The sequence below is a fragment of the Magnolia sinica genome, chromosome 9, assembly GCF_029962835.1.
Source record: "Magnolia sinica isolate HGM2019 chromosome 9, MsV1, whole genome shotgun sequence".
NCBI classification, from domain to species: Eukaryota; Viridiplantae; Streptophyta; class Magnoliopsida; order Magnoliales; family Magnoliaceae; genus Magnolia; species Magnolia sinica.
In genome coordinates, this window is record NC_080581.1 from 83,978,899 (window position 1) to 84,002,313 (window position 23,415).

The window sequence follows — 23,415 nt, forward strand, 5'->3', positions numbered from 1 at the left end:
ATGAAAAAAACTCCCCTGGATTTTGTCTCTATTTCTTTTCACCATTTCCATCATTATCATCCCTTCACCAGAGGAGAGAGAATATAAAAAGGAAGACATGTTGCGGAATCTCAACTCCTATCTCTTCCACTCAATGACTTCATCTGCTTTCTAAAAGGTTAGATCTCTCTCTCTCTCTCAGCTTCTTCTCTGTTTTCTTCTGCTTTTCAAACCCTAATCTCTTGAATTTCCACGATCTTTCTTCGCTACTATTCCAAATAAGATCAGATCGGATTCCTTATTCCCTTCTGGTTTGGTGCGATCTCGCCATCTGATTCTTCGCTTTTTCTTTTTCCCGGATCGGTCTTTGCTGTCTTGATTGCAAGGATTATTATTATTATTATTATTATTATTTATTTTTTTTCGTTTTTTGGTTTTGGATTTGAATTGTAGAATTTTTGTTTGAATTTGAATTCGGCGGTTTTGTTGAGATCCTTCTATTATTCATGGAGGAAAAGGAACACGGGGAATTGGCGTAGATTGTATTTGAATTTTGAAAACGGTTGCCGGACTTTTGGGGGGAGGGTGACTTTCACTGAGGTGGATGGAACGTCTTCATGTGGAGGAGATCCACCCCATCAATCAGGTGCTTTACCCTGTGTTTGAACCGGGGCTCAGTAATTAGGCGGATTCAATACTTGGGTGGGCTACACCATGTGAAACAGTGGAGATGGGGAATCCCACCATTAAAACCGTCCAAATTGTGTAGGGTCCACCGTGGTGTTTATATTCCATCCAATCCACTCATCTGGTGCACTGCACCAGGATGAATGCTTCTCTGAAAATAAGGATTTTCCAAGACTCATGTGGGCATGATCTTACACCATTCCCTATGGATTGGACTGATTTTCATTGCGGCACATCTTGATTTTGGGAGAGGAGGTGCCTATTCAAGTCTAGCTAGCACAGTCCTTAGAATTTTAGTGGCAATATTTAGAAGGCTTGTTTTATTCCAGTAGTTTTCAACTTGCTGAAGAGAATTGGATCCCTGATAGTTAAAAGAAAGGTGAATGATTCTATGCAACTCATCTGCACCTTAGTATGGTCAGATTAAGGTTTACCGGACATGAGGACTGTCCATTCACTGATCTAGCCTGTCTGTCTGGTCCAACCCCCTTATCTTGGGCTGTTGATTTAAAATCATGCTGATCAAACAATCCTAGTTATCCATTCAAGGGCCTGCAAAATGGACAGAACAATAAGTTCAACCTATAAATATCCAATCATTGAAGTAGATACTCCACACAGTGCTCAGAGAGATCCATATACTTCAATCATGTTCAGTGCAATGCGAATGTTTTATCAGACAGGCTGGCCAAGGAAGGGGTTCGAAGATCCTGCCTTATGGTTGCTGAATTTTTATTGTAATCTTAGCTGGGAATCTGGGATGCTGTGTGAGGGTCTCTCTCTCTCTCTCTCTCTGTCTCTCTCTCTCTCTCAAATAAAAGCATAAACCATTCATCGGAAAAGGATACTCCACAAGGGTCGGACAACCTGAATTGTTGATGTTTTAGAACAGTCACTTTAATCTGACAATCCTTTTCATCTGATCAGTGTCTTGGAAAACTGATGGATGTTCGAACAGCATTTGTTCAGATAGCTAGGATCAGCCAGTAAGTGTGATATTGGCTTGGTGGGCCATGAAAGAGTGGGCTGGACTGGATAGAGCATCCAGATCAATGGACAAGTACTGAACAGTGTACTGCATCAGATGATATCTGAAACCACAGGAAACACAGCGAGGTGATTTTGACTCATAGGTAGGAACCAAGTTTGTATTTCTGCAAGTGAGACTGGACAGGCATCAGTGGGATGATTTGGGAAGATGAGTTATAGAGCTACAGCTACGTAGGGTGCTATATCACACATGGTGATCCCTTTTCAATTATTCGAACTTTGAAAACACGCACATGCGAGTAATCTAATAGATGCAATTGCAAGATGGAAGTTGTTTGCCTGTGGAAGAATTCACATGTGGGAGTATGTGATTCGTTTCCAATTAAAAAAAAGAGCATGCTATTTGTTTCGAGTACTGATACTCTGAGACTGGATGGGCATCGGTGAGATGATTTGGGAACTGAATTACTGACTTATAGAGATACAGCTATATATCGGGCTATATCACACGTAAGGTGATCCCTTTTCAATTCTTTGAAGTTTGAAAACTTCGCCTGTGAGTATTGGACGCAATTGCAAGTTGCAATTGGTTGCCTGTGGAAGAATCCACGTGGGAGTATGTGATTCATTTAAGGTATTGATACTGTGTAATGTAGGAGGCAAGCTGGTTAGGGTATGTTCTTCCATGGCGGCTTCCCTCGATTTGATGAATATGTAGTGTTCTTGGTGGCTCAAGTTAGATGAGACTCGGTCCGAGTTGAGGACTAGAATCATTTATGTGACATAAGATTTGTGTATTTTTCTTGGAGGTTTGGCCCTCAATGCATGGGTTATATCTGCTGTCATTTTTCTTAATAAAAGAGCTTTGTTTAGATGGTCAGATCTTGCATTAGAAGGTCTAGAAATGCGAATCTTTCTGATATGGTAAATGTTAAAACCTGTGGTAAGATTCCTTCAGGGGCTTTTGGGTGACATGCAAAAGTCAATCTAACCCAATTTCATTTGCTAGGCGCCATTGTAGATGATAGCACCCATTGACTCAGCCATTGAATGGTCAGAATGTGTGTTACTCATGTGGCCCGCCCAAACTATGGGCCTGATATTTGAGGCATGAAACTTTTATGTGACGACATGACACATTGATGGTTTGCATACTGCACATGTGCCACCAATTGGCACATGTGAAGCAGGCGGTTAACAGACTCCTCCCTAACTCATTTTGGCTGAAAGCCATAGAGAACTATTTTCAGACAGCTATAGTCATCTGGGGTTATTCCATTTCGAATAGTGAATGGGGTGTCACCAAAACATGCCTGTTTACGAGATGGTCTATGATATGCTGAAATTGTGAATCCTTTATGGGCTTTGTAGATTTGGCCAATGCTTTATGGGAAATTTTATAGGATAGCAGTCATGCTTTATGGTACAGAATGTTGGGCTGTTAAGGAACAACATGGTTATAGGATGAGAGCGTAGCTGAAATGAGAATGTTGAGATGAATAAGTGGCAAGACAAGGAAGGATAGAACTAGAAATGAAAACATTTGAGAGAACTTAGGAGAAGTGCCAATTGGTAATAAGAAGAGGGAAGGTGATTTAGGTGCCATTCGATAAATTGAAAAATAAGCTATGAAGATTAAGTGCTGAAAACTTAAAGTGTTGAATTGTAATTTTGAAATAATTTTAGCGATATTTTAGTCAAAAGTGAAAAGAAATTTTAATGCAACACTACTTTAAGCATTCAACCTTTAACATTAAGTGAAGGAAGGGTAGCTGAAAAAAAGACCCATATTTTTGGGGAAAATTAATTTAAGCACTAAATAATATGGATTTGCCAAATGATCTGAATATGATAAATGCTGAAAATAAGTAATAAGTGCTGAAAATAAGTTCTATCAAATGACACCTTAGATTCTTTAGTCATGTGCAAAGGATACCAAGAATTGTGCTAGTTAGGAGTGAGTTGGCACAAGTTGAAGGCTTTAAAAAAGCAAGGGGAAGGCCCCAAAGGATTTGGGTGGAGATAGTAAGAAAATAGTTGATGACCTATGGTCCAGCTGAAGTTATGGTCATTGATTGAGTGGAATGGCAGAAAAGGATTCATGTAGCTGACCCCAATTTGTTTGGACAAGGCTTAGATGATGATGATGATGATGAGACATGGCAAATGCATTATTTTTGGATGATGGAGTGTCAATATAGTTCTTCTCACAACTGATAGATGATGTGGCTATTCTGGGTTGCCTAGTGGCGCGAAACCTCTTTATTATGGATTATGGTACTTCTCTTGTTCAATTTGGACCATTTCTTCCCACCTTGGCATATGCTAAGGAGGCTATTGATTAGGTCGAGATTCTAAAACATGGACTAGCGGTAATATGGTGATGTGGGAACCTTCTTAACCAAAAGCTATTTGCTTTACTGTTAAACAACATAAGGATAATGGATCCCACATAGAAGGTGGACATGGAGCTTGCTGCTTCCTGGGTTGACTTCTATTGGAGCTTGTTCTTCTTCCTATCTTGATTTTTATTTAAAAGAATGATCAGAAAACAATGAATACCTCTATCTTAGAAGTTGGATTTGGAATCTTACGCTGTCAGTCCCTCTGTGACCATGATTCTTCTCTCAATCTTTGCTCCTAAATATCTAGAATTATTTAATACATGAAAATCAATGCCTTTCTCTGCTGCTAGCTTCTAATATCACTCTAAATATGGAGCCTTATCAACAGTGATGGCAAGGAATGCCAACCACGGGGAGCCTCTTGCTAGTAGGGATGGAATTAGTGATGCAAAAATGGCAATCCCATTAATGTAGTATTCGAACTTGGAGTGTGATCTGTCCTATTTTCTGTTGCTATGAAAGGGTAACAAGCCAATTGATATTTAGCGGTAAGCCGGTAATGCTTACTGCTACATATTGTTATTTGCAGAATTATGATCCTCTGTTGCAAAATAAAGGACAAAATGCTATGAATAGAATGTGGAACCTGATTCTTCGGTGATAATTTCAACTTGATTTGGAAGTTTGTATCCAGAAAATCATATGGCTTGGGTGATTTTCTTCAAACTTGGATGTGAACTTATTTTATGGTCCAAGCATCCTGCACACTGGGGAGTTGGCTTGTTTGAAGATGCAACTCTGGAAGGTTATTTATGTTTTGTTACTGACACTGGAATTTTGGTTACCTTTCCAAAAAAGGGCATTGGAATTTTGGTTGAACTTATCCATTTTTTCCATTGGTGTGAAATGGTCACTTGGTTATGGAGTGAGTGCTTTGAGGAGAGTTTCTATCATTGAGATTTTGGAAGTCCTCGATGGAAATACTTGGCCCTGAGGTGAGTGCTTTGTGTTGTCTTTTGATCCAAAATTTTGGGTTTTGATGTTGTTTGATTTTCTTTTGGATTATAGAGTTCTCTTAACAACTGAAAGAGTGTTCCTTGCAAGCTCAGACAATAATGGCCATCTTCATTTCGTTGTCAGCCACAGATAAAGTTTTGAGTTCATTCTTTGGTTTCTATGATCCCATGCACTTGGGCTTGGGTCAGCAGAAGCACAAAATAGTCAAAGGTTCTTTCAGTTACCTAGGTGCCATCTAGTTGTAGTTGTATATTGATTGCCATCTTGATTGGAGTGACCTGAATACTGCATGATTTTCATTTTTGTGAGTGTAGGTATGGAGTGTTTTGACGAGCGGGGAATATCATGTTGCAGTGCCTAGACGGATTGAAGCATCTGTTTTCTGTATTGGTTAAGTGTTGTGACCTCGATTTATCTAAGCATCCGAAGGGCCTTGAAGATCCTGAAGTTCTAGCAAGGGAAACAGTCTGTATGTAACCCAGCATTGTCTAAACTCTTCTTCCTGAATGCATATTGGATTGGTCCTGAATACAATCAGGAAAGCCTTTTGTTCCGCTTTATGAAGATATAGTTTTATAGAGCTCCTATATTTTTCTAGACTGATGAGTTCATTGCTTTTAATGTATGTCTCTCTAATTGTTGCAAATGGATTCTCTAATTGCTACAATATATTAGTTTCATTTTTTTTGCATTTTTTTTGAAGTTGTTCTTTTTTCAAAAACTTGACATTTAAGCATGGTTTGCTGGCATAGTGTTTAGCGAGTGTTTATTTTTCCATTTTGAGTTTTTTGTTTTTTTTTTTCAATTATGCTTTACCTTCATCAACCATAAGGGAATTGGACAATTACTGCCTCAAGTTGACACTTTAGGTGGTACACAGATGTTCTACTTTGTGGTTATTAAACAACAGATTATCTTGTGTTTGCTGATTTAACACCAGTAGGTAATTCGTTGTGCTTTAATGTGTTTGCAGTCAGTGTAAGTGAAATCGAAGCATTATATGAGCTGTTTAAGAAGATCAGCAGTGCTGTTATTGATGACGGTCTGATAAACAAGGTAGACATACTCTTTTAGCTGTGTGATTTCAAGAAGAGACCTGCATGATGTATTTAATAGATCTTGGATGATAAGTTTGTGTTCTCGTCCAATCTCGTGCCATCAAGAAACTCTCATCATCAACTAAACCTTATCTCGCGCCATCAAGAAACTTTCATCATCATCTAAACCTTATCTCGCACCATCAAGAAACTCTCATCATCATCTAAACCTTATCTCGCGCCATCAAGAAACTCTCATCATCATCTAAACCTTATCCCAACTAATTGGGTTTGGCTAGAAGAATCCTTTGCTGCGATACCACTCTATCAAGGGCATAGAGAAACTCTCATTTTCAAAAAATTGATCACAACTGAACGGAAATCTTGCAATCTTGGTGTACTAGCTTGATAACTTTATGAAGGCAACATGATTGTACAAAAAGGTTTTTCCTGAGGCATCAGCCGGTTTGGTCTGCACCGAAGTTTTGCAAGATTGTCGAAGTATTGTGCAGTTGTCAACCTACACACACACTCTCTCTCTCTCTCTCTCTCTCTCTCTCTCTTCCATGTGGTTAGAGTTTGATATTTAATGCAATCATTACTGACATGATTGAGTTAGACTAGACCTCTTACTTTCTTATGTGTTCATAAGAAGGGATGCCATTAGTTCTTCTTTGCCCATGTTTGATGATGTTCCATTTCATCCTTATATAGTAGTTCAACTAAATGTGCCATATTTGGAAAAACAAATGATAATGATATTTTCTCCTACCATATTTCAGGAAGAGTTTCAGTTGGCATTATTTAAGACAAACAAAAAGGAGAGCTTATTTGCTGATCGGGTATGTTCTATGCTATTTCATGTATGTATTTTCTATGTCATTACCACCATTTTAACTGTTGATTTTGTTTTTAGACCATGTAGTGTTGTACGATGCATAGCTTCTATTAGTAATTCATTTGACTGGCTATTTTCTATGTCATTACCACCAGTTTAACTGTTGATTTTGTTTTTAGACCATGTAGTGTTGTATGATGCATAGCTTCTATTAGCAATTCATTTGACTGGCAATTATGCTATTGATCAGAGAGAAATCTATGAATAAAGTTTGTTTGCACGATTCTCTTCTCATTTTAAAAAAAAAGAAGTAATTCTCTTCTCATTTTGCAATTTATCGAAACATAAAAATGTGATGAATCATATTTGAGTTGCACAGTAGCAAATGCTTCTTTACTTCTGCTCGAATAAGAAATAATGCATAGAGGGACTGAATAAAACATTTATATGATCTTTGAAAAGTGGGCTCATTGTTGGGTATAGCACTGCAAGTTACAGTAAAAAAAAGTTGTCAAGGGTATAACTTATAATCAAGTGTTGCTAGGATTCGACTCATCTTCTTGATGGACTTTATCTTATAGGAGACTTTAATCCTATGGATGTTGCTTGGCTTTAAGGCTTTGCAGTGAAAATCAACTAGTTAGGCTTGTCAATTTTGCAGCCTGAGGCCCTGGAGACTGTTCACTGTCTTTGTTTCTGTGTGTCAGAATCTTCATCCCAAGTTGCTCCTGTTCAAGAAGAGTAGAAAGACTGTTTTATTTGGTTTCAGCCATTTCTAGAGACTAGAGAGCCAAAATATAGTCTTTGTTACCCTGATTTCTTCAGGGACTAATAAAGTAACATTTGAATGTAAACTTTCTTGAAACAAAGGTGCCTAGGGTTGAGACTGGGGTACATGATAGTTCAAAGGGGGCAAGTAGCAGGTCCTTCAGGGATGTTGTAGCAGGGGGGAGCTGCTCTCAACACCAAGGTATTCCGTATCGGTATCGGTTGGCGTAACGGTGCCCACTGATACCGATACGGATACGGGGGCGTAACGGCGATACGGGAGCGTAACAGCCCGTAACGGTGTAATTTTTTTTTTCCAAAAAAATATGAAAAAATATAGATTAAATCTGAAATATTCTAAGCATTCCCAATATGCATTCATTTATAAATTGGAACATGTTTATGGTGGTGTAACGGTCCACTCTTTGGTGAGAAGTTGTATCGGACTGTCTGATGAATTTATGAACCAAACAACCTGAAATTAATTGCAAACCTTTTATATTTAGTTTTATAACTTTATAATATCTATATAAATTTATTATAATGAATGTAATACCAAAACATCTTATATTTTCAAGTTTTCCTTTTATTTATAGTACTAGTGCATTGCATACTTTGTGACTCACGTGCATTTTATTTCAATATATAGAGTTTAGGGACTTTTGTATCCTATTATATAATTCATATACCTAACAATTTGATATCATTTTTCCCCATAAATCTTTAAAAAAATTAAAATTAAATTGAGGCAAATAGTGTTGTCGATTTGGGGGTGGTTCAAGGACCATTTGATGCCCCAAACTAACCTCAAATTAATACAATCTATTGGCACTTATCCCACTAATGGATTGGTGGACATTTATTTGACAGTGAAAAATGAAAAATATCAAATGGTCTTATTTCAAAAAACAATTGGAAAAAAAAAGGTAAATCCAGATCTCAGGTGGACCACTAGTGGGCCAGGCGGGCCACCTCGATGTATTTGTATATCAATGCCATCAATCTGTTTTGCCAACTCATTTTAAGGCATGGTCCAAAAATTCAGGTAGATCTAAATCTTCGGTGGACCACTAGTGAGTATTCCTTTAAAAGTGGGGCCCGCCTTAATGCATTTGTTGTATATCCATGTGGGCCATCCTTTTTGCCAACTTATTTGAGGGCCTGGTCCAAAAAATGAGGCTGATCCAAATCTTAGGTGAACCACAAAATAAGGATTTAATTCCCACCGTTAAAAATTTCTTAAGACTTTTGTTTTTTGGGATCAAGCTACTATTTGTGTTATCCCTTCATTAAGGTCAAAGTTCATGTGACCTTAGCAACAGGTTCGATGGAAAATAAACATTATAGTGGACGACATGGATATACTACACATAAATTAAGGTGGGCCCATGTAACAAAACAGTGCAAGTGCACTGTTCAGCGTGCACCGTAAGATTATCTTTTTCTTTAGTAGGCAAGAAAGGAAACTCCCTTGTTACCAACAAAAGGCAACAACCCAACAATAGAAATAATGAATAGATAAATGGGGCCTCAACAGAATAAGGAGAGAGAGAGAGAGAGAGAGAGAGAGAGAGAGAGAGAGAGAGAGAAGAAGAAGAAGAAGAAGAAGAAGAATCCGTAGCTGCAGCAGGGCCATAGCCGCAACAGTCCGAGAAGAAGAAGAAGAGGAAGAAGGAGGAGGAGAAGAAAAGAAAGAAAGAAAAAGAGGTATGTTTTTTTTTAAAATTTTTTTTCCTATTTTCTTTAGGCCCGTAATAGCGGTTATGGTCACAAAATCGGCCGATACGGCCGTATCGTAACGGATATGAGACACCCTGCTCAACACCCAGGTGAGGGGGAAAAAATAATATCAGAAGATCTTGAGGTCACGACGAAGGGGAAAAGTGTTGAGGAAGGATAATGGGTGTCGGTGTAAAGCTCGCATGGGATGCAGGTGGTCTGGGTGAAGCTGGGCGTGCTCTCTCAGGTATGGGATTATTTATAGAGCTTGGTGGTAGTAGTCTTGTTGCAGCTTATCTTCAAATGACTTATTGATTTATACAATTGGATATTGCGAGATCTAGGTTTGTCTTTGCCTGGAGGTGGATATTTCACAAGATGCTGACTACTGCTACGAATCATAGAGATGGCCTGGTTATTAATCTTTGTCATTGGGAGGACTTTAATATAGTGTGTTTTTCCCATGAGAAATCAAAGGGTGGTCGGGTAACTTGGAGCATGATGATTTTTCCGTATTGGGTGGCCCGACTTGTTGTTGTGGATTTAGCGCTCAGTAAGATGCTTCGGAAAGGGGAGGATAATGGGCTCTTTAACGGGTTTTTGACTTTAGATGCCGGGCCGTGGATTAGCCATTTGCTGTATGCAGACGATACATTGCTCTTTTGTGATGCGGATGTAGTCTCGGTTGATAACCTCCATAAGATTATAGTTTGTTTTGAAGTCGTTTCGAGTTTGAAAATCACTGTTGCTAAATATGGGATTTGGGTATTCAAGTGTGCTATGAGGAGTTGTGCCATCTCACTGACATTTTTGGGTGTAAGATGGGATATTTTCCTTTGACATTGGCTCGCCTCTTTGCATTGGAAGCCGAATAAGCACCTTTGGGATAGGGTCATTGAAAGAGGAAATTAGCGGGCTAGAACTGTCGGTACCTCTCATTGGGAGGGTGCCTAATCTTCATTAAGGTGGCTTTCTCTAATATGTCCATTTATTTTTTCTCTCTTTTCAAGTGCCCAAGGTTTATGTTGGACAGGCTTGAGAAGCTGAGAAGAGACTTCTTTTGGAATGACGCTAAAGATGGGAGGAAGTTTCACTTTCTCTAGTGGGAAGAGGTTTGTTAGTTGTTAGAGGAGGGGGGTGTTGGGATTAGGAGCTTGGGGGACATGAATATCGCTCTCTTAGGGAAGTGGATTTGGAGATTCGGCCTTGAGCTGGAAAGATTGTGGAGGGAGGTCATTGCGAACAAGTATGGAGTGTTGAGGGGCGACTGGTTCATGATCTTCCTTATACAGAGCCTCATACATTTGAAAGGTGGTTGTGGCGACAAAACACTTGGTTTGAATTTGCCTTTTCCGTCAGTAATGGGACTTGCATTCGGTTTTGGGTGGATGTTTAGTGTGGTAATTCGGTGCTGTAAGACTTGTTCCCTAGAGTAGCTTATCTTTCTCCTGATCATTTTATCCTAGTAGCGGATTGCTTTTTTAATTGCAGTGGTGTTGTTTGGAACCCTCTTTGTTGTCGGAATATGTTGAATGAAGAGATTGTTGAATTCGTCAGACTATTGGAGCTCCTCAAGGATATTCCCCCTTCTCAAGATAGAGATTTGTTGCTTTGGTCGGCACATCCTTTCAACAAATTCTCGGTCTATTTTTTTTTTTTTTTCCGTGTTAATTACTTCGCTGCATCAACCTTCTACCTCGTTGCATCTCTATCATCTCTAGTTTTATGGTGCCTCTCCTCGTGTGGTGCCTTTTGTTTGGCTTGTGGGTCGGAAGAGGATCCTCATGGTGGATAATCTTTGGAGGAGATCGCTTGCTCTTCCCAATATATGCCTCGTGTATGAAAAATGTAGAGTTGATTGATCATATTTTTCTCCATTGCCCACTCGCCCGGCATGTTTGGGAGCACTATTTAAGCTGATTTAATACCAATTTGGGTGATGCCGGAGTCAGTTGATGAATTCATGTGGGCACGGCCTGGGGGTGGAGTCGGCAAGGTTGGAAAAGTGAAGTGGGAGGCTATTTGGGGTGTCAGGAATAGCTGTTGCTTCCGGAATGAGAGAGTGGGCGCTGATGAGGTCATTAGGAAAGTTAAGTTTTTGATTTCGAATTGGGCTGTTAATTTAAAAGCCATCTCTGCAGATATGCTGTCTTCTTAGTTTTGCTGTTTTGGGATGTATTCTTTTCTCGCTGTTGCGAGCTTCTTAATAAAATTCTTGTTATCTCTCTCTAAAAAAAGATGTAAGCTTTCTTGATTTGATTCTGAGCCGCTTATATAAACCAATCAAATTTTGTAGCTTCTTTGGCTGAAAATGTTGAACCAAGCCATACGACCTTTGGTTTGAACTTGTTGAAACCATGTGCTTTACTACACCTCTCTTTGAGTTCATTTGCCACTTTATCTATTGATTAGTTGTATGTAATAATGTTATTAAAATGGTTATTTACTATTCTCAGCATATATGGGCTTAACTTTGTGTTACTGTCAATGATATGCTTTTATTTGATCCTCTGCTTCTGATGAATACTCTCATGTTAAAAAATTTCAGGTCTTTGACTTATTTGATACGAAGCACAATGGAATATTAGGCTTTGAAGAATTTGCACGTGCCCTTTCTGTCTTCCACCCCAACGCTCCAATTGATGACAAGATTGAGTGTAAGTTATGGCTTATTTCTACTTGATCTTTGCATTGTTTATTTTCACAGATACACCCATCTGATGCGGAATAGTTGTTGGCATAACAAAAGGGCTATGCTATTGTAAGAGAAATGCTGATTAAAGTTCAAATTAGGAACCATTTAAAGATTGGGATAGGTTAAATACACACTAGCTTTGGTTGTATAGAAAAATCATTTGCACTTCTATTACTTTTACCTTTCTTGGTATCAAATTACAGGACCATCTAGAGTAATATCAAAGCCAATTGTAAAACTTACCTTTTAAAAGTACAGTTGCTTTGATTTTTAAGTTTGTTTTGCACCCTCCGTTGATAAGACGTCTATGGACATACTGGGTAAGTGTAATTGTTAAGAAATACTAGCAACAGAAATGCTAGGATTGTGGGGTTTTCTTTCAGTATTGGCTACTTGTGTTCTATCATGTAAGGATGTAATGGAGAAACATGGCTGCTATACTAGTTATGGACTGAGTTAAGCTTCTTCTAGTGATCCATGTGATTGGAGTCATCGAGCTTTAGAAGTAGCAAAATGCCGATCCATCATCATCATCTTAGGCTTTATCCAAGCAATTTGGGGTCGGCTTAAATTACAGATTGGCAGAATTTATACAATTGGCTAGCCACCGGACATCAACCTCGCTCTTTTTACATGAGCATTGGAGCCAGCCATTGGAGAGGCTTACATTGACAACACTCGCATGCCTGCACAGTCCCACCCAGTTCTAACCCCCCTGCCCAACTAATGCAGGCACGCCCAGAAGGGTTAGCAGTGCATTAGCACTTCAATTACCTCACATAGTCACATTAGGAAAAAAAACAGTCCCCCAAGTTGGCTCTAGTGTTGGACAGCTGAATCAAAGCAAATACACTAACACCTAAGTCAAAGTTTTCGGTTTAAAGTCACATCAAAGATGATATTCCCAATTGAGTCACACCATTGCTTGGAGGATTGCATCCTTAAATTAATCCAGACGCAAAATAAATATTTTTTGTTATTCACAGTGCACTACTCATAGCCATGTGACATGTACAAGTATTTATATATCATAGAAGAGAAACTGGAATCTAGATGTAATCTCAACTGCTAAACTCTATTAAATCTCAGCCTTTGTCTAACCCTAAAAAAAGCTAAGAATATTGTAGCAGTACTGTAGCATGCAATACTGACTTGTTACTATGAGTGGTACTATATAGCATTACAATAGCACTGCACACAGCGGTCTGCTTTTGAAAATTTGATTTTGATGGGAGTTTTACAGGAAATCTGATTCCGTTCACTGTTTGTTGAAGAAAACTGAGTCCGTTCCCGCAAGTTGTAGGGTTTAACTTGAGTTAGTTGCACTATCTTATTTTCCTAGAGTACCAAATAACTCCTGAATATCTTGATACTTGTCAGAGTGGGATGGTTGATGCATAGGCACAAAGATGATTGTACACGTGACATACAAGTAACTCAAATAAAACTATCCAAATCATGGATCTCATTTAATTAGTTCATAAGCCAAAAATTCACTGATTTGATTTTCTAACTGGACTAGTGTTGGGAGGTTGAAGTATAAGTACTCTATGGTCCAAATTGAGAAAAAAGGAAAAATGTCCACTAATCAGAGGGTAGGATTGCTCAATCAGTTTGATTTTGAGATAATAACCTATCCATGGCAGGTCCCCCAATGTGGACGGTTTAGTTTGGTTGATCTGTTCCATACCTACAATTTCTTGATGCCCAAACAGGTTGATGTCCAGTCCAGGTGTTTAACCATTGCTTTTAGCTTTATATTTCACCAATGTTCTTGAAGGACTAGAGAGGTTGCTGAAAGGCCCAAAATGCTTGCTAGAAATGGAGCGATGAGAGGGTCACTTCTTGTTGGGAACTACATCTTAGTCTCTTTTTCTATATTCTCACCATTTGTTTTTATTTAAACTTTTCATCTTGGTAAAATAATTGAAGAGCAAGAATTCTTTGGGAAAGTCTATCATTTTTTCTTTGAAAGTATTTCGAAGATCAATAAAAGGAGATTCTAGTGATTAACAGAAGCAAGATTCTCATAATGTGATCAAATGGCATTATCAAAGGAAAAAGACCTGTACAGCCACTTTTTATCTCTTCTTGACAGATTCATCAACCATTTTGTGAGCAATGAATGGACCATCAGCTATATGTCTACTTGCAATGAAGATTGTGAGATGATTGATCCCAACACCTTTCTGATTCTGGATGCAAGAACTCTAGCAATAATTCTATAAAGACTGCCTCTCAAACTGATCGCTCTAGAATCATTGAGATCGTCCGCATCTTCCTTCTTGTGGATGAGAACAAAGAATGAATAATTAATCTCCCTGTTTATGAATGCATTATTGTGAAATTCCTGAAACATTTCCATAAGGTCATCTTGGATAACTTTCCAACACATGATTTTGAATATCAGTATCGGTGGGCGTATTGGCCTGGCCGAAAACGTGTATGATATGATGTTGTGTATCGGTATTGGCCCGTATTGTACTATTTCAGTATCGGTGGGCGTATTGGCCTGGCCAAAAACGTATATGATATGGTGTTGTGTATCGGTATTGGCCCATATCCTACTATTTTTTTTGGAGCCAAAAAAATTACAAAAAGGTAAAAAATGAGCTATGCTAGAATTCTATCGTGTGTGTGTGTGTGTGTGTGTGTGTGGGTTGACCTGTTGTAAGCTATAATGTTTTTTTTCTAAAGGATATTGTAAGCTATGATGTTGTTGGTATGATATATCACATAATTATCTATCAAGTAGTCAACTATCATGTTTTTCCAATTCACAATATATAAAGTTAAAAAACATAGATTTTTAGAAAACATAGATGATAATTTTTTTTTTGAAGGTTAAAAATGGATTTTTATTACACGGAAAAAATACAACTCCAAAACAGATTACAAGCCAAGCATGTTCGCTATTCGATAACCATTTACATTTTTTTAACCTCTTGTACCCATTCTAATACATCTCTCTTTGATTTCCATATTACCTTTTCCCAACAACCTCACTTGTTCAGGAAGCAAAGCCTATTCCGAATAGAGGTGGGCATCGAGTTGAGTTGCTAGATTGGGTCCAACTCGACTCGGTCCGAAATTTTCAATGAACTGACCTGAACTGGATTCGATCCGGGACCGAGTTCGGGTCATCTGACTTGATCCGATCCGTTGCATTGTTGGCTTGATCCGAACCGAGTCCAACTCGGTCAGGAAAACCGAGTCGGATCAGGTTGGGTACGGTTCAGATTGAGTCTTATGCTTTATTATTATTATTATTATTTTTTGAAAAATAAAAAAAATGATTTTCACCGTTAAAAAAATTCATAGGGCCCACCATAATGCTTATTTTCCATCCAATCTGTTAATAAGGTCACAACTACATGGATGAAGAGGAAAAACAAATTTCATATTGATCCGAAACTTTTGTGACCCCTAAAAGAGTTTCAATGGTAGACGTTCAACCCTCCACTGCTTTTTGCAGTGTGATCCACTTGATCTTTAGATCTATCTTATTTTTCGGCTCAAGCCTTAAGACTAGCCCGCCAAGTGGATGGACGGTTTGGATATAACACATACCTCATGATGGGACCCACAACTTGCTGACGTCAATAATGGCTGGTGCGTGGTATACCTGCCAATCCGCTTCCTACGTCACGTCAATATAGGCGTCAGGACTCAGGAGTCTCGAGACACTTGATGGTTTTATCACGTTAATACACCTGAGAGGAGACGAATCGACTACTCCCCCGACTGGTTTGTTGACCCCACCATGATGTATTTATTTCTCTAGATCATTTTATGGAATTAAAAAAAATGAGGTATATCCTAATCTCAAGTGGACAATATTACAGGAAACAATGTTGAATGAACGTTGTGCGGATCAGATCGAATCAGATCGGATCGGTCCGGATTGACCACTGATCCGAACTCGACTCGATGTACGGTCAGATTTGAGTGGGCCTACTCGATCTGACCCGATCCTGGCCTTCGGATCAGATCGGATCGGGTCGGATTCTGCCCAGCTCTAATTCCGAGTACACCAAATATTCCATTGGACTGCCATGAATATAGATGGTAATTAAAATCCAGCACATAGATGATTTATCTATGTTAAGAAAACATAGATGTACCTAGATCTTGCTTTCCCTTGAACTAATTTTAGAATTTATTTTATTTTTTTTTTTTAAATAATTACCTCAAAATGTTTGAAAATGCCCAAAAATACACCCATAATTGAAAGCAGCACATAGATAGTAGATATATGTTCAGAAAACATAAATCTGCCTCGATTTGTCATTCCCCTAAACTAATCTATGGACAAAAAAATAGATGTCCCTAAATGGCCCAAAAATACACTCATAATTAACATCCAACAATGGATGGTTGATCTATATACAGAAAACATAGATTTACCTAGGTCTATTATTTTGAATTATTTTATTTATTTATTTTTCCTTCAGAAAATGCCCCAAAATGGCCAAAAATGGCCCAAAAATACAAAAAATTGTCGTAAATAACTAATTTAATCAATGCATCTGTAGATCTATCATCATTACATTTATTCACGCATCACTGAAATTATTTGAAAAAAATAAAGTAAGAAAATGCTAATTTTTTGAAGAAAACAACAATGAAATAAAAAATCTGCAAATATTCCCAAATTGAATACACATCAAACATTGCTTTGGGCTTAGCATGTTGATTCAACATGATTACAGCAAGATTAAACAAACGAAGGTAGATTTTTTACAAATTTTTTTTTCAATTTTCCCCAAAGTGGTCACAAGGCATTCGATTTGAGCCAAAATCCCTTGTCTTGATCTTTGAAACAAGATAAAAGTGGTCGGAAATTGGCTAAAGAAGAATCCCCAAACAAGAAAAAATTTAATGGAGGAGGAAAAGAGGGAAAAAAAATAAAATGAAAAATGTGACTGAAAAACGTGACATTTATATGCCTATTGGCTGCCACCGATATGCTGTCCAAATATCAGTGCTGATACGTCCTGTATCAGCCGATAAGAGACTTCTTTTCTGACCCAGGCTGATATGGCCCCATTTTGCATATCCTATCGTGCTGATACGGATACAATGCAGCTGTATTGGCCGATACGATATTGATAGTGCAAACCTTGTCCCAACATTTTGATAAAAAGATATCGAATAACTGTCAGGACCAGGCCCGATCACCCTTCAGATCAGATACTGCAGCCTTGACTTCTTCTATGGAAGATGCCACTAACACAAAATCCGCATTCTTCCGAGATAGGGACGATCTCTAGCCCATCCATCTTTGGTTTGGTAGGGAAGTCCTTGAACTGCTTCTGTAAATGCTGCAGTATGTGTGAAAGGATTTCACTATCAGTCTGACAAGATAAAATGCAATTAATCTGGTGGCAAGTGTTGGCGATCTTACAGAAGAATGCTAAGTTTTTATCTCCCTCTATCCATTTACCTCTGGACTTTTGGCACCAACTGATTTCCTCCTTCCTCAAAATACTATGCTGTCTGGGCTGATAGAACCTTCCTCTTTCGGTCTAGTTCAGCTATAGCTGTGGCAGCATGGACTTTCGCTTCATGAATATCCTCACATGTTTCTGCATTCTGTTCTCTCAGCTTGGGTTTGAGTAGCTTCAGGGTTGGAAAACTCCAACCCGATTTGAAATTGGGTTGTGTTTGGGTTGAGCAATTCGGTTTGGGTTGGCAGTAATCACATTTATTTGGGTCGGCTTAGGGCTGAGTATAGAGGAATTTGGGTTGGGCACCTTGGGTTGGGTTGACCCTCAACCAGACCCAACTGCCTGAGTTGCACCCCTAGCTTCAGCTTCATACTACCGCTTTTCTGCCATCCCCTTCACCACAAACTGCTTGCCTGTTCAGCTCTTGTTTCCTGTAGTTCGAGTGGTGGCCTGTGGCATGTGTTGTAGCCTTTGTTCTTTCCTTTTGACTAATTTGCTTTAATAAAACTCTACATTTGTGAATCTGTGGAGAAATTGAAATGAATCTGAGGAGATCCTTTTTTTTTCTTTCTTATTCATGAAGTTGCCTCATCAATATCATTTTAAAAAAAGGTTGCCTCTACTAGAAATGGAAGAATAATGCTTAATGAAGATGGGGACTGCTATGGTAGAGCTGCTGGACTGGGGGCATAACTTTGGGGGCTTGCATGTGACAAGATTCTACTACTACTTGGATACTAATTACTATAGACGACTATTGATCAGATTAGGTGCAGTTATGTTTTAGAGGTTTGATTTAGTCATATTCCCCCATAGAGGTGATAGTTGATTTTATAAAGTTTAGAGGTTGTTCTAGTAATTGAAGGAGTTTCTAAAACGTATTCTGTCATTTATGAGAAAACAAATTCTAACAAGAGAAAAATAATACTAGTTTTATCAATAAAAAGGAGTCAATGAATTATTATTTTTTTACACGCAGTCACACCCCACACACACCCATGCACTCACACCACAGTGGGATTTCACCACAATGGGTACTCGAACCCATGGCCTCATGTTGAAACTCTTGTGAGTCTACCACCGAGGCATGAGTAAGGACCTGAGTTGATGAATTTGGTTATGATGTTATGTGCTAAAAACACTTGTTACTAATTGGTTTTTTCTTATTGTTATTGTCATTTCTTGTTCTTGTACAGATTCAAGCATGTAGAGTGAAATATAAAATTACATGTTTTCTGTTTGCAGTTTCTTTTCAGCTATACGACCTCAAGCAGCAAGGGTTCATTGAGAGACAAGAGGTATATGCTATTGTGTAAAAGAAAAAACCCAGTATTTGTAGAACTATGATCTTATAGAATCTAAGGCAATTCATACATAGCCGTGGTTAGTTGGACTTGTAATTGGTTAATGGTTCTAGGTACTTAGAATTTCCCATGTTTCTTCTGATGCATGAGTTTATATCCATGTTGATTCATTCTTAAAATGAATGATGTTTTACATTGACTAAGAGCGTGCAGTCCTATTTACATGAGAGAAATGTGATGGCCAAGTGAATCCTATGCACCCCAAATGTGCAAATGTTGCATGTACGTGAGATCCAGGCCATTCAGCAGGTGCTGCCACCTGTTTTCTTCTCATGGCCTGAAAATCAACCCAATCTGATCATTAGGCGGGCCATGTTGACGGTTAGAAAGAATTGAGCAACTCTCCACGTTCCATGTACGCCTTTGGCCCATCTGCTGACTAGATTGGTTTGATCTTTTACCTTGGTGCAGATATGGTTGGGCTCCCCTGATGAATTGCCGAATCTCGTACCCAAGTAGGATCCGAAATACAACTCGTGATTAGCCATAGTATAGCTCTTGACTTGAACTATTCAATTTTTTGTCGGCATTAGTATTCTGAGTGCCAGTGCTATACTATCAGAGAACTTTTGATACCTTCGTGAACTGCTCTTAATTTTTAACTTCCTATTTCTCTCTCTAGATCAATGCCACCTCATCTTGAGGCATAGTGCATAGCAGGTTCTCTAACAGCAGCACACACCAAACCATTTTAGTTGATACTGGTTAGCATTATTCCAGTTGTAATTTATTCTCATTGATGCAGTTTTCACACACATGTTCATGTCTGTTGCATCTGTCTCGGCATGTGAGAATACACTTGGCTCTTGGACTTGGGTATCTCTAGTCAAGTTGCCAATAATTTATTGAAGTAAAATCTAGAATGTGTAAGATTATCCTGACGAAATATATATTAAATATTTGAATGTTGTGTACAGTTATTAGTAGGATGGGAATACATGTATAGAAGGAAAATTTTAATTTAATTTTTTGTTCCAATTAGGCTTTGACTGCAACAAAAGGGCCTGAGCTAGAGATCTTGATAGTTGGGTTTGGGTAGTGGTTATTGCACCGTTCTCTCTAAAAAAGTGCTTGCTGCATGGAGCTTCAAAGAAAATTCCTTTCACTTCCACTAATCAGTCATCATCAGGACAGAAATTCCTGCATTGTTGCTTCCTTTCCAACATGGAGGAATTATCGGGTTCTGATGCATCAGGACGTGAATAGTGTCAGGGTGCAGCCAATATGTGAAAGAGTGGCCCATGGTTCTATTATTCAGACCATTGTGCTGATTGGTCCCTCCTGGATAGGGTGGCCTCAACTTATCTTCTGGATATGCAGATCTTAGCCATCCGATCTTTGAACTTTTTCATGGCCATTATATTCTCTTAACCTACGACTTTTAGGCCACTGATTAAGGGTTAGGATCATTAACCTGGAAGATTTTTTAGGCATCCCCATGAAGGCAGTATGCTATAAATGGTCACATGTGATATGGAACCTAATCCTTCTGTATTTGGGTGGAGTGTGGACAAGTTTTAATCTGGTGACCAAACAGTTAAACCTGTCCTCTAAATTTGCCATACTAAGATTCTTGAAATCTTGGTTACTTTTACTATTCTCCTGCTGTTCATGCCATATCAGAACTTCTAATTTGTGGCAGCTAGCTTCCTCTTGCCTATCTCTAAGATGTCTATAAAAAGCAAATTTCTGACCTACACCGTAAAAAAAGTTGACCTTACCTCTGGTGTACAGGTGAAGCAAATGGTAGTGGCTACACTTGCTGAATCTGGTATGAACCTTTCAGACGATGTGATAGAAAGTATAATCGATAAGGTACTCGTCTTATCTCCTTTTATCCTCACCGTCCTTGTTTCTGTCTAACTTTATAATATGCAGTAGGTTCCAGTGTGACAAATATTGCTGAGATTTTGAAAATATTGCCAAAAATACACTAAACGATATTGCAAGATTTTCAAAATATCAACAGATTTTAAAATATGATGTCTTTCTCGTGATATTAACTGGAAAAATAATAAAAAACATGAGGAATTTGATATTTAATTTGGGGAATTTTACAAAAAACTACCTAATTAATATGGAATTTAAATTCTGGTACCTTTTTCAAAAAGGTTTTCAAAAGGCTACTTCATTAATCGATATAATTATCATTCCACTACCTCCTGTCATGGCCGCTGTGCTAGCAAATGGGTCGGTGGCTCACGCGGGGTCCACTGTGATGTTTATGTAAAATCCACCCCGACCACTAGGTGGGTCACCCAATGTTAGACCAAGGGTCCAAAAATCAACTCAATCGGTGATTCAAGTGGACAAATATTGCTGAGATTTTGAAAATATTGCCAAAAATACATGAAACAATATTGCAAGATTTTCAAAATATCAACAGATTTTTGGGCTGCAGGCCTAAATATTTGTGTGGAATCTATCTAGTGGTTGGAGTGAATTTCATATAATTGTCAAGGTGGGCCCTGTAAAAATCAAGTGTGGACATCTCTCTCCCAATTATTTCCTTTGGTGTGGCCCTCTGAAATCATAGGCCAATCTGATTGTTTGTGTTTGGGCCTAATACGGGCCTAGATATCTTATGGTCGGAGTGGATCTTACGTGAACATCATGGTGGCCCCTGTTAAAATCAAGAGTTGAGTCCCATACAATTCCCTTTTTTTTTTCCCCCTAAATGATCTCTCTGCTCAGTAAGAGAGGGAGCCCGGATTTGATTTTTGGTGGGGCCCACGGTGATGTGTATGCAAAATCCACTCCGACAATTGGATGCGTAATCCTAGTTTAGATGCCACACCAAAATTTGGGCTTGGGGCATAAAAATCAGTCCCATCTGTGATTTAGGTGGGCCATACCAAGTGAAATAGTTTGGAGGGTGATTGTTGCCCTGTACACTGTTTCCAATCATGTGGTCCACTGGAATCAAGGATGGGGGTGATTTTCGGGCCCTTGGCCTAACGTGAGTGTCACATCTAGTGGTCGGGTTGGATTTTACATAAGCATCACCCGAGGCCCACCCAAGCAGCTCACCCATTTGCTCACGCCCCACCCAACTAGCTGTTAAAGAAATGTAACGGAAGGTAGTGGAATGATAATTATATCGATTAATGTGGTAGCTTTTTGAAAAAAGTACTGGAGTGTAAATTCCATATTCGTTAGGTAGTTCTTTGTAAAATTCCCTATAATTTATATTTTAAAATTTAAATTTATTATTAATTTACAATATATATTTTAAATATTTTATTTTTGGAGGATGATGTTGGTAGCATGGTTTGGTGTCCTAGTTGAGAAGTCGGGTGGAGTTTGAGGTGGGTTTTGGTTTGTCGATGATGAAAATTTGTCAATGTGTTATGTGATATAAAAAAATATTTTACTTTTGGCTATATTTTCCCTAATAATATCCTGAGAAAAACCTCAAAAATTTAAAAATCTCAAGGGAAATTACCAAGAACAAGATTTGTCACTATGGTTTGTTTTGGGAACTCTAATAAGCCATGTTTCCGTCTACCATTTGGGGTTTTCCCATTTTGTTCGTGTCTTTTTCCCACGTGTATGTGCATCCGTGTGTGAAGTGCCGCCACCTTGGCACTGATTTATCAGACAGTTTCCTTCTCTACGGGAGACGTGCTATTGCATAATACTGATGAGAGAGCATTGGAAGAATTGATTCCAATGCTTGTACCTTCAATGGTTGACAATGCTTTAAAACCTGCAATTTGGTAATTTTTGTATACATGATTCTCATTAATTCTGCTTCAGACCTTTGAAGAGGCTGATACCAAACATGATGGGAAGATCGACAAGGAAGAGTGGCGGAGCCTTGTTTTACGACACCCGTCTCTTTTGAAGAATATGACCCTACAATACCTCAAGTAAGTTGGAATTTGATTGTGTTCTTTATCTATTTGAGTCAAACTGAAAATGATAGAATTACAAAGCAGGTGGAGTAGATTTCCATATTTCCAATATACAATTTTGGTTATTTTCAAGGTAGTTTTTACCTGTTCTATAAGACATAAGGGGCCTACATTTAGAACTGTGAGGACAGTTTTTAAGATGACAGTTTTTTCTTTAGTGCAAAAAAATAAAAAAATAAAAAATGCAAGTGAAGGCTGTAGTTTTGACTGACTGCTCGTTTCTTTTTAAACTGAACAGGGACATCACAACTACATTCCCAAGCTTTGTGTTCCACTCACAAGTAGACGATACTTGAGGTTCTCCTTCGATTTAAATTTAAGAGGTTGGTCTGGTTTGTTATTATGATTTGTTTGTCTCCAGATTATCTGGGCCTCATATGTTTGCGTGGCCCGGAGCGCTGTTTGATGAGATTGGTGATTGTGAGGACAAACGTGGGCTCTTTGTTTCTAAGTTCAACTACTGCACATTCTCACTTTTCTTATTAAAAAGGGCCCCTTTAGTATTCTTAAGCTTCAAAGCGTAGATAGCTCATCGTCCCCTGGCTTTGCTCAGTCATACCGTGGGAATAATCACGTCCATACTTCTTTGCCAATTTGGCAGGTGTGGAC

At 38.6% G+C, this 23,415-nt stretch overlaps 1 protein-coding gene across 7 annotated transcripts; it reads left to right on the plus strand.

Moving 5' to 3' along the window:
• On the plus strand, positions 1–23,309 carry LOC131255902 (calcineurin B-like protein 3). Of its 7 annotated transcripts, none has more exons than XM_058256835.1 (11): positions 51–157; positions 4,860–4,996; positions 5,142–5,228; positions 5,333–5,487; positions 5,992–6,074; positions 6,838–6,918; positions 11,929–12,037; positions 18,771–18,823; positions 20,624–20,704; positions 22,649–22,761; positions 23,045–23,309. In XM_058256835.1, exons 4-11 carry the CDS (start codon positions 5,364–5,366, stop codon positions 23,100–23,102), a joined length of 702 nt encoding a protein of 233 aa, XP_058112818.1. In that variant the 5' UTR covers positions 51–157; positions 4,860–4,996; positions 5,142–5,228; positions 5,333–5,363; the 3' UTR covers positions 23,103–23,309. The 7 variants fall into 7 exon arrangements, with proteins under 7 accessions (XP_058112817.1, XP_058112823.1, XP_058112820.1 ...); XM_058256838.1 differs by having other exon boundaries at positions 5,148–5,228; XM_058256836.1 differs by having other exon boundaries at positions 108–157; positions 4,932–4,996.
• The last annotated feature ends 106 nt before the right edge of the window (positions 23,310–23,415 follow it).

Excerpts from the sequence above, each read along its gene's own strand:
- LOC131255902 (XM_058256834.1), top strand. The coding sequence starts at position 5,364 with ATGTTGCAGTGCCTAGACGGATTGAAGCATCTGTTTTCTGTATTGGTT. Across the intron at positions 6,919-11,928 it reads TATGTTCTATGCTATTTCAT|GTCTTTGACTTATTTGATAC; the intron begins GTATGTATTTTC and ends AAAAAATTTCAG. Across the intron at positions 12,038-18,770 it reads AATTGATGACAAGATTGAGT|TTTCTTTTCAGCTATACGAC; the intron begins GTAAGTTATGGC and ends TTCTGTTTGCAG.